At 38.0% G+C, this 16,856-nt stretch overlaps 1 protein-coding gene across 13 annotated transcripts in view; it reads right to left on the bottom strand.

Moving 5' to 3' along the window:
- Positions 1-16,856, bottom strand: part of dlg3 (discs, large homolog 3 (Drosophila)) — a 110,773-nt gene that overhangs the window by 13,178 nt on the left and 80,739 nt on the right. For all 13 annotated transcript variants that reach the window (XM_008420772.3, XM_008420771.3, XM_081611787.1 and 10 more), the window contains one exon: positions 451-565. In XM_008420772.3, the coding sequence (XP_008418994.2) occupies positions 451-565 (115 nt within the window). The remainder of the gene's footprint in view (positions 1-450; positions 566-16,856) is intronic.

The following is a 16,856-nucleotide window of genomic DNA, read 5'->3' as shown; positions in this document are numbered from 1 at the left end:
TTGAACCTTGTCCAGCCTTTTTCACTGTGGCTGTGCGAGCGGAGCGCCGCCACCTGCTTTCATTTCTAAATGAACCTCCATCCAGTTTGGCAACTGGCCCAAAGTGTCATAACGCGAGTCACTTTGACAAGCCCCTCTGTCAATCTGCATTAAAGGAAGCCGAGGCAATGTCATCCCAGGCGTCAAAACAACAACACGGGATGTCCGTCAGCTCTTACAAGATGAATGCCATCAACCCGATGCCCTAAATTAAACGTTCTCTCACTTACAGCTTAGCTTAAAATACAAAAAAAAAAAAAGAGAGCCATGTGTGCCTGCTTTTAAGAACACGTGCATTTGGGCTTCTTCCACCCCCCACAGACAAGCCGAGGTTTGTTATGCAAGAGTGGTTATTTTAACAGCAGATCTCTGAATTTGATGCAGCGAGTGCAGCTGCGTGTTTGTGTGTACCTGACATAGAGGGAGCGCTTCTCGCTGGTGCGCAGGGAGCCTGATCCTGAGCTCATGCTGCTGTTCATCATCTGCTCCCTCAGGTCGTGGATCTTCGACTCAAAGCGACTGTACTCTGCCGTGAAAGAAACAAAAACACAGAAATGTGTCAACATCACCTCAAAAATAGGAAATGGGGTCTTGAGCAAACAGGCTGCCACTCTGCGGGTGCAGTAGTAGGGCTGTCACAATAAGCAATAGATCAATTAATCACATGATGCATTAAACAAGCTCATGATTTCATGATTTTCTCTTTTCTTTCCATCAAAAACTGGATGACAAGAGTCTTGAATCTGGTGTTTTGGCCTCAACTGGCCCATTTTTGTAAAGGACAATTTGTTTATAGAGACTTCATAATTCATCGCTTTAGTTTTTCTATTTTGGATACTTAAAATTTCTTCCTGTTTGAGTGTTAAATGTTCATTAAAATTAAAAGTTTATTGATATTTGAGAATGTCTTCTTACATTATTATTATGCCTTTACCACTATATTACTCACAAATCGTCTCAGGGTGACAATTATTATCGTTTGTCGCAATAAATCAATCAAGTTTATTTGTACAGTACATTTCAGCAGTTCAAAGTGCTTGACATGATAAAAACACAAAAAGTCATTCAAACAAAATACAGTCACCAATTGAGAAACTAGTAACAAACAGTGCCATCATAGAATATGTTGGTCATTTTCCCAATAATTATTGTTCAGAAGAAACAAATGCCTTGATTTAAAGGATCTTAGTGTTTCAGCTGTTTTGTAGTTTTCTGGAAGTTTGTTCAATAACGTCTGGGTCAAATTTGTTATTGTGACAGACGAGTCCAGTAGTATTGACCGGTTTCTATAAAAGGAGCCCACTGAGTGTTATTTTGCTTTAACATTACCATAGATTAGAGTTTTATTTAGCCCAGCAGTTAACTAAAGTGAATAGAGGAAAGGTTCAGAGAATCCTTAAGCTGATTAATGACCCCGGGTACAGATGGTTTATCACAGATCTGCCTTACACATCCTGTAATGTCTCATGTCAGGTAATTAATTACACTGATTAATTAAGTTCAACATGGGCTCTTTAGTGAGGTTTAAAAAAGGGGGGAAGGCCTCCAAGAATTTCTCGTGCACAGCCATTTGTCAAAGGTGTGTAAATCCAGCAGCAGCTCCTCAGCTCAGGGATGATGTATGAATCCAGCTGGACCTTCTCATTAGGACGGCGCTCATTAGCCTGCTGAGCGCAGCGAGCTTTGCGTCGAGGCTGCTGGAGCGAGTAAGGCCACCTCATCAGAGAGCGATGGCAGATAAACAGATGGGCAGAAACACGAGGAGGTTATCACACAGGAGACTTAAAAACCCCAAACCTTCACTTTATTAAGCGCGCCTTGCTAATGCTAGGTGAGCAGGGCTGAAACGATTAATCAGATTAATCGATTTAAAAAAAATTGTCAACTAATTTAGTAATCGATTAATCATAACTGGAGAATACAGACTCCAAAAAAAGACATTTTCTGAAAAAGCAACATAATCAAAGCAGTAGCAAGTTGTACAATTTTGTACAAAATGTATTTTGCATCTAATGCATTTTAAAATGCAAAATACATACATTTTGCATTTAAGATTTTAAAAAATCCTTTATCTACAAAACTCCTCTACCCAAAACTTCTCAAGTGGCATAGTTTTACTTTTTCCTGGTTCAAATTCTGTACAAAAAATCTCCTATTAAGCACCTTTTTCCATGTAATTATTAACTGGTTCATCCATTTATCCATCCATCCACCCAGTCCCTTAGTGTGGTCGGGAGGGTTGCTGGTGCCCATCTCCAGATAACGGTTAATCCAAATAAAATAAAAATGATATAAAAAACAGATCAGCCCTACACTGTATTGATGTTAAGCTCAGATTTTCACATTTTGAAGTTAGAAGTATTTTTTTAGCTCATCCTTTGCCACAAATTATCAAGCATTCACAAAAGAAATTTTAGGCAATAAAATGCTTAGTTTAAAAAAAGAAAAAAGATTTAGGGGTAAAACAAAATAGCAGAATTTTCTACAGATTAATCAATTGTCAGAATAATCGACAGCATAATCCGTTACTAAAAAGTAACAGGTGAGGCTCTGCTCATAGCCATACAGTTACCTAAATAAGCAATAGAGATGCACAACTATTTTTTTTATAGTGAAACCAATACCAGTCAGTTTTCTCATTCCAAAAATCAATAACCGATAGTCGATAACATAAATAAAAATAAGACAAAAATATAAGGCTGTGACATTATTACTCTACTAGTTGACTTACTGAAAGATTTACATTTTTAAACTGAAAACTGTTCCTTCAACATTTTCCAAGATGTATCATAAACCAAAAAAAGCCACACCACCAGATACGTTATTGATTCTATTCATTATGATATTAAACAGATAAAATTACACCATAATCTGACAGTAGTTGTGTTAACCTGAATATCCGTATCCACTAATGTGAAGGTCTGGCCATTTATCAATCAGTATAATATAATTTGCATATTTGTGGGTGGGGGACCAAAACTTGCTTTAGCCCCCAGGGCCCACGTTCTTCTAAATCCGCCCCGATTGCGACGCAGACTGAGCAAGTTAAAAACATTCCTGAGGAGATTTTTGGTCCATGTTGACCTGATGGGATCACAGCAGGTTTTTATCAGGAGGATCTCGTTCCACCAACTTGTGGAACCTGTTAAAATACAGCTTCTACAACTGGCTTGTTGATCATGTTCAACAAGCCAGTTTGAGGCCATGTTGATCTGCAGGAAGTAGCAATCAGAAGATGGGAACACTTTGGTGACAAAAGGATGGCCACCGTCAACGTTAGGCTGGGAAGTTTTAAATGTTCAGCTGGTATCAAGAGTCCTGAATAGAGACGGACATCTGTGTCTTCATTTCATTGTGATGAGAAATTTGATTTAACATTAAGACAAACTCGACATGATTATATGATAATGTTTGCTAAAAGATTTTTTAGTTTTCCCAAGTATTGGTTACATGTGAGCAACAATAAATATTAAAATACTTTAAAATATGATTAAATGCAGTTATTGTGCACCACTTAAGACAATAAAAATACTCTGTTATCTTGAAGTACTCGTTATAATAATCCGTAAATTGTCTTAAATCAACAGCAGCATTTGTGATTGTATTAGTTTGCAGTAGAAAACAAACTCCTACAAAATACTTTAAATCCTTTATATCATGAATTATTATAGTAGTAAATGCCACAGAACATCACAATAACACTTTAAGCTATATTGCACATCTAGGATGCATGGTTATTTCAATGTGATTGGCTTGTTGCCATTTGAGTAAATTTTTCACAATATTTTATGGTATTTATTGTATACCAGTAAAATAGAAAAAAATATATATAATTTATTTTCAGTCTCTTTTAGGTAACTAAACTGCCACAAAAACTAATATTGCTCCTTAACTTCATGTCCATTTTAAAATGGACATGAAAACAGAGTAAAATGGATCCTTCAAGACACAGTCAGAGCCGACTGGTCAAGCAAGGTGGGAATGTATCAGTTTTTCTAAGAAAATAAAAAATGACCTGTATTCATAAAACTGTAGGAGTTGTAATTGGTGTAGGAAACATTTATACCAACATGCAACTCGAGAACAACTACCTCTCCAAGCCTTAAAGATCCAGTTTTATGAGTTTCACAGACTCATAAAACTGGATCTTATGACGGAGAGATTATTAGTAAATATTGCGATGACGATATCAGCTGCAATAAAACACATTTTACTCACCCAGCGGATTATAAGTGTGGTGGGCCACTAGGCTGAGGATTGTTTGCTCATCGATTATAGTTCTTTTCTTTTGTACACAAAGGAACAGTGAGAGCAAAAAGAGTCTCTTTGTGAAACGATTGGAAGCACAACAGAAACACAGCTTGGTCAGTCCGTGAACTCAAAGTGAGACTGAGGTCAGGTGACGTTTTATTCACCGGAACGCCGTAACCACTTCCTGTCTTTACCAGTCAACTCGCCAACAGCTTCAGCTGGTAAAGTGACAAGTCATGGATAAACAATCAAAAAAACCTTTGAATTAGGATGAGACAATTCAATATTTATTTTAATTGTACTTTTTTATGTTTGCATTTTTTACAAATTTATAGTTGTTTATGTGTTTATGTTTTCCAATAACAATTATCTGGTGATATTTTTAAATTTCCTTTAAACTTTAACGTTTTTAAACTCAAAAACACAGTGTGCCTACCAATTGTCACAATAACCAATATATGAGACTTCAATGCCCGTTTTTTTGTTGTTCCCGTTTTGTTCATCTGTTCTGGATATTTAAAATGTCTTCCCTTTTCCAGTGTTAAATGCTCATTAGAATTTACATTTTATTGATACTGAGAATATGTTCTTGCATCATTTATGCTATTATCAATATATAACTTGAAAATGGTCTCAAAACAACAATATTAGCGTTCATCATAACTTCTTGGACGATTTATCGTCCAGCATGTCCCGCCTGGACAGGCTGCTGGATGATGCCTCTGGTGCCCCTAAAACCGGGCGGGTTTTCTGGGGGAAACACTGCGGTATTCGGATCTGCATTACACTTTTCCAGACAAGATTGCCAAAGATTGTGGCTGGATTTGACAGGAAGAGATCACATTATCAAAACAATGCAACAAGTATCCCTGTCTTAATTGTAATTAGCCGACTACCTTACTGCTTGTATTGCTGAAAGCAGGAAATATTTCTTGTAAGCCACCTGAGATCAAAGTCCTTTTTCTATCAGGCAAAGACAAAGTAGCCTAATCAAAGCAAACACTTCATGACCACACAGATGACTTAGCTGAAGTTAATCCCAAGCTCCTGGAGAAACACCGAGCAGGTGCAAAAACAAGACCCAACTCACTCCCTCCTGAAACCTACCGCGCTCTCAAAGCAAACATGGATCCGCTCCAGGCCTTGCCATGGCTCTCCACCCTTTTCTCTGCTCAAAGAGTTAACAATGCAACAGAGTGACGCTGCAAGGTGAGGTAACCAGACACGGCCTGACTGGCTGTAACCAACAGCAACCATCTAGCACTCCTTGAAACGGGGCTGCACAGGCGGAAGCAGCCATTCAGCTGCGTCCAACTGGCTTTCAGGCACAGGAGAGCAGGGAGCAGAGCACGTGAAGCAGCTGCTGGGGAGCCGAGGGACCGCAGAACAAGACAGGGAGTCGCTGAATAAAAGTGAGCTCCATTAAAACCCCTCCTTCACAACACCACCAACCTGACAGCTCGTCCTCCGAGCTCTCCCAGCGAGATAGAACAAGTGCAATCAGATGCACAGGTAGTGATTTGCGTCCAAATGACTCATCTAAATAGTGGAAATTCAGGAGGAGCAGAAAAGAGCGATGCAATCAGTTTGAAGCCGAAGCAGAAAGTTGAAGCGGTAATCAGAAGATAAGCACAAACAGCCGCCACACCTTTCTGGTAACAGAGACATCAGACCACAGGAGGACTGCAGGAGTTTAGTGTAAATACAGAAATTCGTCATGTCACTGTAATGCAGAAGGTAATACAAGCAGCTGAGCATCAGGGCTGAAATGATTAATCCGATAAATCGGTTACTGAAATTATCAAATAATTTAGCCATCGATTAATCGTACGCAGACTCAAAAACAAAATTGCTGATGGATAAACATATTCAGAGTGGTAATTAAGCCAAACCTGTAAAAAATATAGATTTACATTTTAATTTAAGATGAGAAAAAACCTGTTAAAAATGTTCTACCCAGAACTCCTTAAGCTGCTTGGCCTGGTTCTGATTCTGTAAAAAGAAACTCCTATTAAGCACCTTTTGATATACAATTATTAATTGGTTAATCACATTATTGAAAGTGTTTGTTTTGGTGCAGATGCATCCTTTGCTACGTACGTTAAAGGAAAATATGTAGCAAAGGATGTAATTTAGGAAAGACATTTTTTATTTTCTTATTTTTTAGAAATATGAATTTATTTGCATTTCTAATATTGTATAAATATGGTTTAAGCGGTTTGATGAAAAATCTGCTGATTGTGCCAATTTTTTATCTGATTAAACGTCAGAATAGTTGATTTAAAAACTAATGGTTGGTTGAGGATCACACCTCGACAATCATAGGAATACAACACGTCACCTGTATCAACTACTTGTCTACATGCAAACATCAGACATGTGCAGCTACAGTAATGCAAACAACTCTGCCTGCACTGTAGAAACAAAACGATAGCAATTATTCAAGTTATCTATACCCCTAAAAATGAGATATTAGTCGTTTTTCCCTCAAGTATCCGTCGGTCTTTATCAGCCATGTGACAAACTTTTCAGTAGGAGTTGTTTTATTAGCAGAATCGTCTCGTACTGTAGTGGGAAGCTTTGATAAGGATGATGCGAGGGTTAAGCTCATGATAGCATTACCGGATGGAAACCTAATCATCACCAGGCGTGAGCTGTGTTAGAAGACAGTTTAATGTTGACAGTGAAAGTCTCTTTCCTCTCTCTATGACTGAGGAATGGACTTTTTAGTTATTTTATGAGCAACTTGTCAGCAGGAGGCTGTAGAGTTGTTTGAAAAATATTAGCAAAAAGACCAGCCAAACAGCAAAAGATTTAGTTTTTTACAGTGCACTAAACTTGAAATTATGGAGGCATTAATACGAATAAATGGGTTAAAAATGTGGTTTAAGTCTTCGTACTGGTTCACTATGTCTTTCAAGATTACATCTCAACAGTTATTAAATAAAAACAACCATAACACAGATATGTGTTTCAATGCTTCTTCAGTGTGAAAATCTATTTATTCACACAGCTGGATCCTGCTTGCTTTGGTAGAAGTCTACTGCAACTTGCTGTGAAAGATATGGAGTTAACCAGATGTTAAGAACAAGGGCTTTTGTCTAAAGATGAGCCTGTCGCATGATAAATTAAGACGAACTCAATTTTCATTTTCATGATTTGTTTTTCCTTTTCTCTCTCTCTTCCTACCAAAAATTTGGTGATAAGTCTTCAATCTGGTGCTTTTAGGGAATTTTTTAAGGACAATTTTGTTTACCAAGACTTCATAATTCATTTAATTTCTGTTTTATGTATTTATTTTGGAAACTTAAATGTCTTCCAGTTCCAGTTCATGAGAATTTGAAGTTCATTTTTGATTATTCCATTACCATTATATTACTTGAAAACGGTCTGAAAACCAACAATATTATTGTTTATCGCAATAAAGTCTGGGACAATTTATCATCCAGCAAAATTTATCGTGACAAGCCTAACTGTAGTGCCCACAGAGGAGCCAACTTACAACATTCCACGTCAGAAATGTTTCCCCGACACAGCAAATCCCTCTCACACTTTTCCGCAAGACCAAACATGAAATCACAGAAGTGCTAAACAAAGTGGGTGGAATGGGCCCAACGAGATCATGGTCGTCCTGCGACACCAGAAAGTCGCACCTTAATCACAGATGAGAGGCAGCTAATATCTTGCTCATTGCGAAGAGGAGGATTAAATTATTCTGCTTCCAATTTGTCTCATAAGTCGAAGCTGGGAATGATGTCTAATCCCAGATGAGAAGAGGGGGATTGGATCTCAGCAATAGAGTCCAGTACTATAATTCTCACCATTTCCTTCTTTCAAATAAATATTTTACAGCTCTATGTGTGCAGTTGGTTTAATGAGGTACAAACTGCCAGATGTGCTGTGAAACAACCAGACCTCCAAGTGTCACTACACGATACAGCAGCCATATTGGATACGACTTGGAGTTGCTAGGCGTTTTTGTACTTTTACTGACTAGGGATTCAGAAAAACAACAAATGGAAAATAGTCTGACTTCTGAGTGCGGAGAGAAACATAAATATAGCTACAAAATCAATGGCTGCTCGCTAAAAAGTATCTGGTTTTAGTTACTTTAAATGCCTCCAACATGGCTGCCGTTGCTGGAATGCGTAACTTCTCATGTCGGAGATGTGAGCTGTGCATCAAGATTTGTGAGCTGCGTCCTACAAAGAACCAGACTACCCGGTCGACCATGAAGACAGGAGGTGAGCGGCCATGAAATTGGACAGCTTAGCCTTTAGCTTTCTTAGGAGTAGGTCCTGTCGCCTAGCAACCGTGACTATACATAAACTGGTAAAATGGTGGTTGAAATGTTCCTGAGCTTTTTTCCCCAATTTAATCTTTTATTTTTACAAAAATTATCTTAAAAAGCGTGTTTGCAAATAAAAGCCTAACACAATGAATTTAACCTTTAAATGTTTGAACTCCTTGATAATAATTATATTTAAAACTGAACTCCCACTCCATTTCTTGTTTCGTCATTACAAGAACAAAAATGTCACGTTCGACCAGCAATGCATCTTGGGATTGAAGGATACACCAAACCTGTTCTTCAACTCATTAGGAAGAGGCTTTAAATTTGGACAGACTTTGCCGCATCACTGACATGTAATCAGTCGTCAGACGCATTCAATTGACCTTTAATCTACAGACAATTTCAGAGTAAACAGTAGAAATTAAGAGTTTTATATTTTAACTGTGGGAGGCAGCCGACATGCCCAGATAAAACACTTTGTAAAAAAAAAAAAACAACAACATGCAAATGACACACTTTAGAAAGATTCAAACCCAAAACCTTCTTACTCCAAGAGTTGCAACACTGTTCAGCTCACAGTTGTTCATGTTATTCAAAATAAATTAAAGTCCACAAGCATTGTTTTGCGAACACTGTGATTTCCATCCAGAAAACCGTTAATGAGGGACGTTAAACATAATTAGCTTTGTACAAAGCAAAGTGTGTTCTTGTGCTTTGCACTGTCCCAAGTTCCTCCAAGCTTCATGGGAATATTGCTAGTGTTTATTGAGCAATAAACCCCATGTGGGTAAATTCTGTAACATCTGAACAGTGGAAACATTTTAACCTTTAAAAGATGCATGTTTTAAAAATATATCGTCTCACTTGGAGAACCGTAGTTTCCCAAACGATCAGACCAGTTTCTGTGACTTCTCTATAAAACAAACACATTGTTTTGACAACAGTTTTAAAAAGGAGAAGGTTCTTCCTCCTCAGGTGAAAAACACATGAAGTACTACATGATTTTGTTGACTGATGCATTCTTGACTGGTGACCAGTCATGCATAAAAGATTCATTAAACAGGAACACCTTTGAAGTGCTGCAGTCGTGAGTGACTACAATTATTACGACACTGAAATCCAGGTTCCTTATATCAATTAACACTCCAGAGCTGGTCTGTATTTTTAGGAGTGACCCACAGGAAGAAAAAAAAGAAAGAGAAAGAAAGACAGCTAATGGAAACTGGGACTAATCTGTATCTCACTCCCACTGTGTGCCCTCATTAGTTGCACAGCTTTTTTATTTTATTTTGGGGGACGGAGGTTTCTGGTTTGATCCGGTTAGGCAACACTGGATGGGGGGGAAGTGCTTGTAATGTGAGAAAGTGCAGTGCTCTCAGGAATAGTCAAGCTAGTCGATGCTAACACTCCATGTTATAGTGCATTGCAGACGGCGCGTGATCAACTTCGCTTAAATGTGTTTGCGAAGGTCTCAGATGCACAGTGCTGTGAGCTTAATGAGGGTGACACATTTCCTCCATACTACTCCTCCCATTTACAACATCCAGAGACTTGGAGCAATTACATTCTTTCATGGTGTGACATAACAGCGTGCACATATACAAGCTTTTTTATTTTTTATCAAATTTAAAGAGCTGATGATGGTCTAATCAGAGGTAGCTAAAAATGACAAACTGAAGTTTCTAAATATAGGTACATAAACAAATGCATATTTTAGTAGTTTTCCATTGTTTTTGTTGTCTTTAGGTTGTTTTTTAGTTATATCAAGATCAGGTAGAAGAACGTGTACGTATCCTCTCTTTACAAAAGTTTTCAAGTCTGAATGTGTTTTTAAAATAAAAAAAATACAAATAAAGTTTTGATTCTTTAAAATTAAATTATTTCCTATAGCAAACATTTAACATTTGCAACTCTAAATGAGTTTTATTTAGCTGGACTAATGTCAAAAATGGCCCTTTGGATTGTTAAAGCTGCAGTATTTTTACATATCTGTTGAAACTGTCATTTTGCTGTGACAGTTTGGTGTGAGACAGATAATCTGTGAAAAAGTTTTGTTACTCTACCTTCACCAAGTGCTAACTAGGAACAACCAATCAGAGCCAGGAGGCGGGTCTTAGTGCCGTCAATCAAGGCACTAAGACCCCTGTCCCCAGCAGAGCTTGTTGTGGCCATGCTAAGGCTAGTTAGCATGGCCACCAATGACGGTGGGTAAACAGGAGTTGTTTCTCTGCCATTAGCACATTTAGCAGCGTATTCATAAGGTTGATTGACAGTGCTAAGACACTCCTGGCTCTGATTGGTTGTTTTTGGTCAGGAGCTGTACATTTCTTCAGACGGCAACAGCAGCACATGGAGGAAGAGGAGAAACTGAATCATTTTAGATTATTATAATCCTGTCACGACATGGTGGCAGTTGCAACAAATATAAAGCATATTTCTTATATAAAGGTTACGTCCTGCAGCTTTAAGGTTGCAGAAAGCCACAAACACCCAGGCAGGCCTCTTGCTAGAGCCTGTATTTTGCACTGCGGCCCCTCTTAGCGAACAGAGCTGGCCTTCGATCAAAGATCCATGGATGCCCAGTTCCTGGCCTCTGAGGAAACTCTGCAGGCATTTTGCCTGGCATAAACTAGCACTCATCTTCCACTCGCCCCCCCCTCTGATTGACTCGTCCCTGTACAGATCATTGGGGGTTCCTTCTGCTCCAAAGTTAAATGAACAACATGTCACACACTCCCTTTAAGATGCCAGTAGAATTGCTGGGCACAGATCACCAGAGGGGATGCAGGAAGTCAATCATTTGCCAGCACTTGGCATGTTGGTCCAGAGTAGTTAAGGACTGTACACTAGCAGATAAGTCCTTCACTGAGTAACAAAGAGGGCACAGAGCTGACAGCAGGATCTTTTGGTATGGAAGACAAAGCTCCCCTTTAACTAGCCACATAATTATTCAAGATTCTGCCCGACTGATTTGGCATGCAAGACAACATCATCTCTCAGAACCAAGTGTGAACATTTATTATCTGTTTTAAGACCAAAAAAAATCCAAACTGCACTCCTGTCAGTTTTAATCTCAGTCAGCGGGGTTTTTAAGCTCAACATGTACATTATTTGACATCTGATGGTAGTTTTTATAGAAAGAGCTACAGTGCGAGAGAGAGCATGCTACAACTTATACCCTTTTGCATTCCTCACATAGTCTAAATCTGAAAGCCTAGCCAAGATGTAAAGCTCACAATATCCTCTGTAGTGTTGTTACAGTATCAACACAACATGCTTGGATACACCGACACAGAACAACAGAAAGAGGCCTGAATGTGCCCAGGCAGCTCCAATGCAGGGCAAAGCTGGTGGAGCCATTTGGTTGAATAAACTTAAAAAAAGAAAGAAAATTGAGCAGCTCTTGTAATTTATTCAGCCAGCAGATAGTGTGGTGAGGTGGAGGAATAAAGGTCCGTCAAGATGTGAAGTTTACAATCGACAGGAGAGGTCAACATACACTCACCTGTCTGACCACACCTGTGACCTAAAGGTTAAAGTTACACAAGGACAACTGTTGAATGGCTTCTGCTGCTTATATCTGTAACGTGACTCCACTTAACCCAGTGGGAACAGGTTGTTATTAAAATCACCAGATAACTAAATTAGGTCATAAAATGAGACGAATCCAGGTAATGGCAGGCGCTGACATCTTTAGTAAGGGTGAGACTGTCAAATACTAGTTTAACCTACATTTTTATCCTTTATCTTCTCTACAATAACTCTCAGATACCTGAAATAGAGGCTTTTTTTAAGGTGTGTCAGTATAAAAACTCCAGGTTAGTGAGAAACGTCCCCAGTACAATAACAGGTAAAACGAGCATTTCCACTCACGGAGTTTGTTCCTGATTCCAAGGCTTGCTGTTCTCGACTCTTCCCTCTTCGGCCCACCTCGGATCAGTCAAAGCGTGGTTATTGTTTCGCTGGGGCAACCGGTGGTTTCTTTATCCAGCCATTAGGGACTTCATGCGGCTTCGGTAGTGCTGCTGCTGCTGCTGTTGTATCCGAGCCCATCCCCCATCCACACCGCCGGGGAGAGACCGATAAAGTTTGCCGCTTTCCACCTTCACCGTGAGGGCATTCAAACTTTCCTCCAGTGCCTCGGTGGGAGTAGAGCCCGGTTAGAGTCCCCTTCCCATCGCCGCCCCGGGTTTGTGTCCACAAGCTTCTCGTCGGGGGCTCGGAGACTGAACAGGGGCGGACGGGAGGTATTATTTTACCCGCCTTGGATCTGGCTCAACTCTTCAGCCTGCTAATACAGGAGCCCGCCCCTGAACCTGAATACCTTGCAGCCGACCTATCCGAAACACCGCCCATGTTAGCCGGGTAGCAGCACCGGGTACACCTGACTGCACGACCACGGCCCGCCGAACCCACCCAGAACCACACTCTGATAAGGTTATACAACTTTGAAAAGATCTACCTCTAAAAAGAAAAGCTGGAGAATGCCTTCGCTGCCAGCTGAGAGCCTGCCATAGTAGTTCCTACATTTCCCACAATGCAACGAGGAAGTAAAGCTGTTCACACACATTCTTTGGCTAATTAACAGACGTAGACAGAGAACCCACAAATTAGACTCAAGTAAAAATAGCACTACTTCAACATGTTTTTACTGAAGTAAAAAGTAGCCGTCCAAGAAATTATTCAAGTAAAAAGTTTGGTAAATTTGGTAAAAAGTCTACTCAAGTACTGAGTCACTGATAAAATTATTAACCAAAATTTAAAAAATGACATCATCAGATGGATGAAAAATATAAAGTTAAGTGGAAATTTTGGTATTTTAAGGACCAAAATGACAGTAAGTCTGGTGAATATATGGTTGGAACATGCTTGTTTTTCAGTGGGTAGAACATCCATACATTTTTCTCAAGTAATGCTTTTAGGAGTGATAAAAAATACTCTTAAAAGAACATTTTTCAAAAAAGTTACTCAAGTAAATGTAATTGTATAAACAACTAGTACACAAATCAGATAATTGTTTCCAAGTTGATGAAGCGATAGTTTTAGATGTTTTGAATGTATTTTCTTAAAAATAAGCAATATGTATAAATTAAATGAAAAAACAACAACAAGCAATTTTAACAAAAATGCAGTGGTGTCACTAAGACAGATGGTGGTTAAATAAGCAAGCTGATATATATATATATAAGCAAGCTGATTTGACCTGCGTTTTTAAAAAATAGCAATCTTAATTTCATGACTATGTTATATTAAATATGTGATCCTTGGTTATTATTTGAGGGTCACTAGAAAGGACAAAAACAAACGGCTTGTAATAATAAATGAATGTTGCAACTCTGGAGGTTTATATTTTTCTCTTTTAAGTTCAAGTATTAAATAATAAAAGTAAAAATTATTAAGGTTCCCCCGTGCCCAAACCCCCATCTGTCTTAGTGACACCACTGCATTTTTGTCAAAATTGCTTGTTGTTTTTTCATTTAATATATATATATATATATATATATATATATATATATATATATGTGGTGTATTTTCATAGGAGTGTGCGTTCAATAGAATAAAATTACACTTTACAATAAAAAAAAGGCTTTTTTGCAATGTCTGTCCAAAGTTGGGCATTTACTTACATGAAAACAAAGACTATTGCACAAAATTTAAAATGCAAATACAATACAGAATCAAAACATAACTGATTCAGTCCAATGATACAAAACCAAAATATTCAGCCAGATATCATTTATCTGACTATTTAAAACAATTTCTAACAATTTCCACTGAAGCAGCAGCTCTAAGTGGAACTGAAAGGTCGCTGAAATCTCGAGGAGTCGTACCACTTGAACATTTAAAAATTTGAACGAGGTTCTAAAATTTAATGGCATTTTCAAAGTTCATCACATTTGGTTTCTTAAGAAAACGACAGTAATGTGACCCACAAGCCTTCGTATCCAAGATCTTAATCATCTAATTATGAATAATTTTCGGTGATAACCGTAGAGCGAATGAGGAAAAATAAAATGAATGCATGAAAATATTTGCAGCATGAAACGGTAAACAAACTAATTAGTCTGAAGAAAGACATGTTTGCTTTTGCAAACATTACTTGATATCTTAATAAACTTTAAATGAGGATCAGAAATAACATCAAGATATTTTACTTCTAATTTGTTATTAAATAGCAAATTAGAAAAACATTAGTCTCCTTACAAATTTTGTCTGGCTTTGGTAAAAACTTTCAGATAATCAAAAATAACACAACTACAATGAATGCAAACGTCAACATTCTTAAATGAGGAATTAGTTTATAAAAAGGGAAGAAACCCAATCAGTCCAAGTGTAAAAAAGTAATTACTCCTGAAACCGAATAACTGGTTTTTCCGCTTGTGGAGGCAACAACCAGCATCGAGTGTTTGAGTCTTTTTACATTACTATGGAGGAATTTTGGCCCACATTCTTTACATAATTGTTGTAATTCAAGCATACTACAGGGCTTCCAAGCATGAACAACCTGTGAAGAAAGGCGAGTATCAGTGACATGACTTCTGTTTTCATTACAGAGTAAATCTGCTCTCACATGTTGTGTGCAACTCAGATACAATCAGTTGAGCTGCTGGATTGTTGGTCAATAAACATTAAAAGTTGAGAGTAATTATTCAGCGTCAGTGTGGCACGACTTTGAAATTTAAAAACAGATCATTTCTACCTTTGTGTTTCCTCTGGCTTGTCGGCAGATTGCTGTGAACTCGGCAGAAAGCATGTTCAGTCTAGGCGACCGTATCTGCCATGAACTGGCAGAATGACTTTCTTCTTGCAGCATTTCCTACAGGTGGAGCGAGGCTGTGAAAGCCCTCAATGCAGCATGCGCGGCGTTGGTAATTTCCCCAGTCAAGCTGCAGTTTGATCTCATTCAGATTGCTAATTAAGTCACACTGAAACCAAACCTCACACAGAAACGCTTCATCCCAGACCTCTGTGGTCTCTCTTTAGTTTTCACTGAAAGATTTCCTCACGCAACTCAAAATATCTAATAAACACTTTAATCTGACTTGACCTTTACTGATGTTTTTGCGGACACTTTGTGCTGATCATTTGTCCTTTGTAAACTTCCCATATGTTTATGAGTAAACAAGGGAAGGATGGAGCTGGGAAAGAACTTTGACGTATGTTTATAAAGGCATTGGTTAGTTCGCATGATTGTTTCTCAGGCCTGCTAATCTGGATTTTTGGTTTGTAATTTCCTCACATTAATAAACATTTCACCGTTTGGTCACAACAAAACCAGACACTGAAGACTGAACAAAAAAACAGCATAAGGGGAATTAGCATGTTTCAATTTAACATCAAATTCTTAAATTATGTTTTCTATTTTTGCGCTCCAATTCTAAATAAGGCTATCCTTTAGCTTCATTTTAAGTAAAATAGTATTTAATATTTGGACTTGTCAGGTTGCTCTGAACAGCTGACCATATTGTAAGCCCGGCTACATTTACTGCTGCATCTCCAAGTCTCTTAATGTGATTGCAGCCGTTCAGACATCTTGAAAGGTGAGACGTATAGTTTACGTGTGTCGACCTGGTAACATTTCCATTTCAGAGAAGCCCCGGTAATTTGGTATTTGACACCTAAACCTTCAGTTACCACTGAATCCTCGGACAGCAGTAGATGCATGATGGGAACTTTGCCAACATGCATATGTAAAACTCAACTTTGTAGTGGTGTTCCATTGGTACTTCCAGATGTGGGCAGAGTTCACAAAAATTTACTGAAGTAAGAATATAAATACTTCAGCATATTTTTACTTATGTAAAAGTAAAAAGTAGCCATCTGAAAAATCACTCCAGTACAAGAAAAAAGGTATTTGGTAAAAAGTCTACTCAGGTACTGAATAATTAAATTATTAATCAACAATTTTAAAAATTACATAATCAATATAAATTTAAGCTTAAATTTTGGTATTTCAGGGATGAAAACAACAATTCAAATAAGTAACAAAAAATAAACTCAGGCAAAAAAAAAAAGGTATTCAGGAAGGTCGCATGGATTATTCAGGAATAAACTTGTAAGACTAAGAAAAACTGCAGGTGTGTGTCTGTGTTTGGTGAATTTTTGGTTAAAACATATTTGATTTTCATTCAGTGGGTAGAAAATCCTGAAATTTTACTCAACAATGAGCGGAGATACTTCATAATAAAATAACTCGAGTAAAAGTAAAAAGACCAGCGTAGTAAAAATACTCCTAAAAGTAAATTATTTTCAAAAATATTACTCAAAAAAA

The sequence above is a fragment of the Poecilia reticulata genome, chromosome 10 (assembly GCF_904066995.2).
Source record: "Poecilia reticulata chromosome 10, P_reticulata-male-v2, whole genome shotgun sequence".
NCBI classification, from domain to species: Eukaryota; Metazoa; Chordata; class Actinopteri; order Cyprinodontiformes; family Poeciliidae; genus Poecilia; species Poecilia reticulata.
Note: the sequence above shows the minus strand (reverse complement) of the source record. Positions and strands in the feature narration are given on the sequence as shown.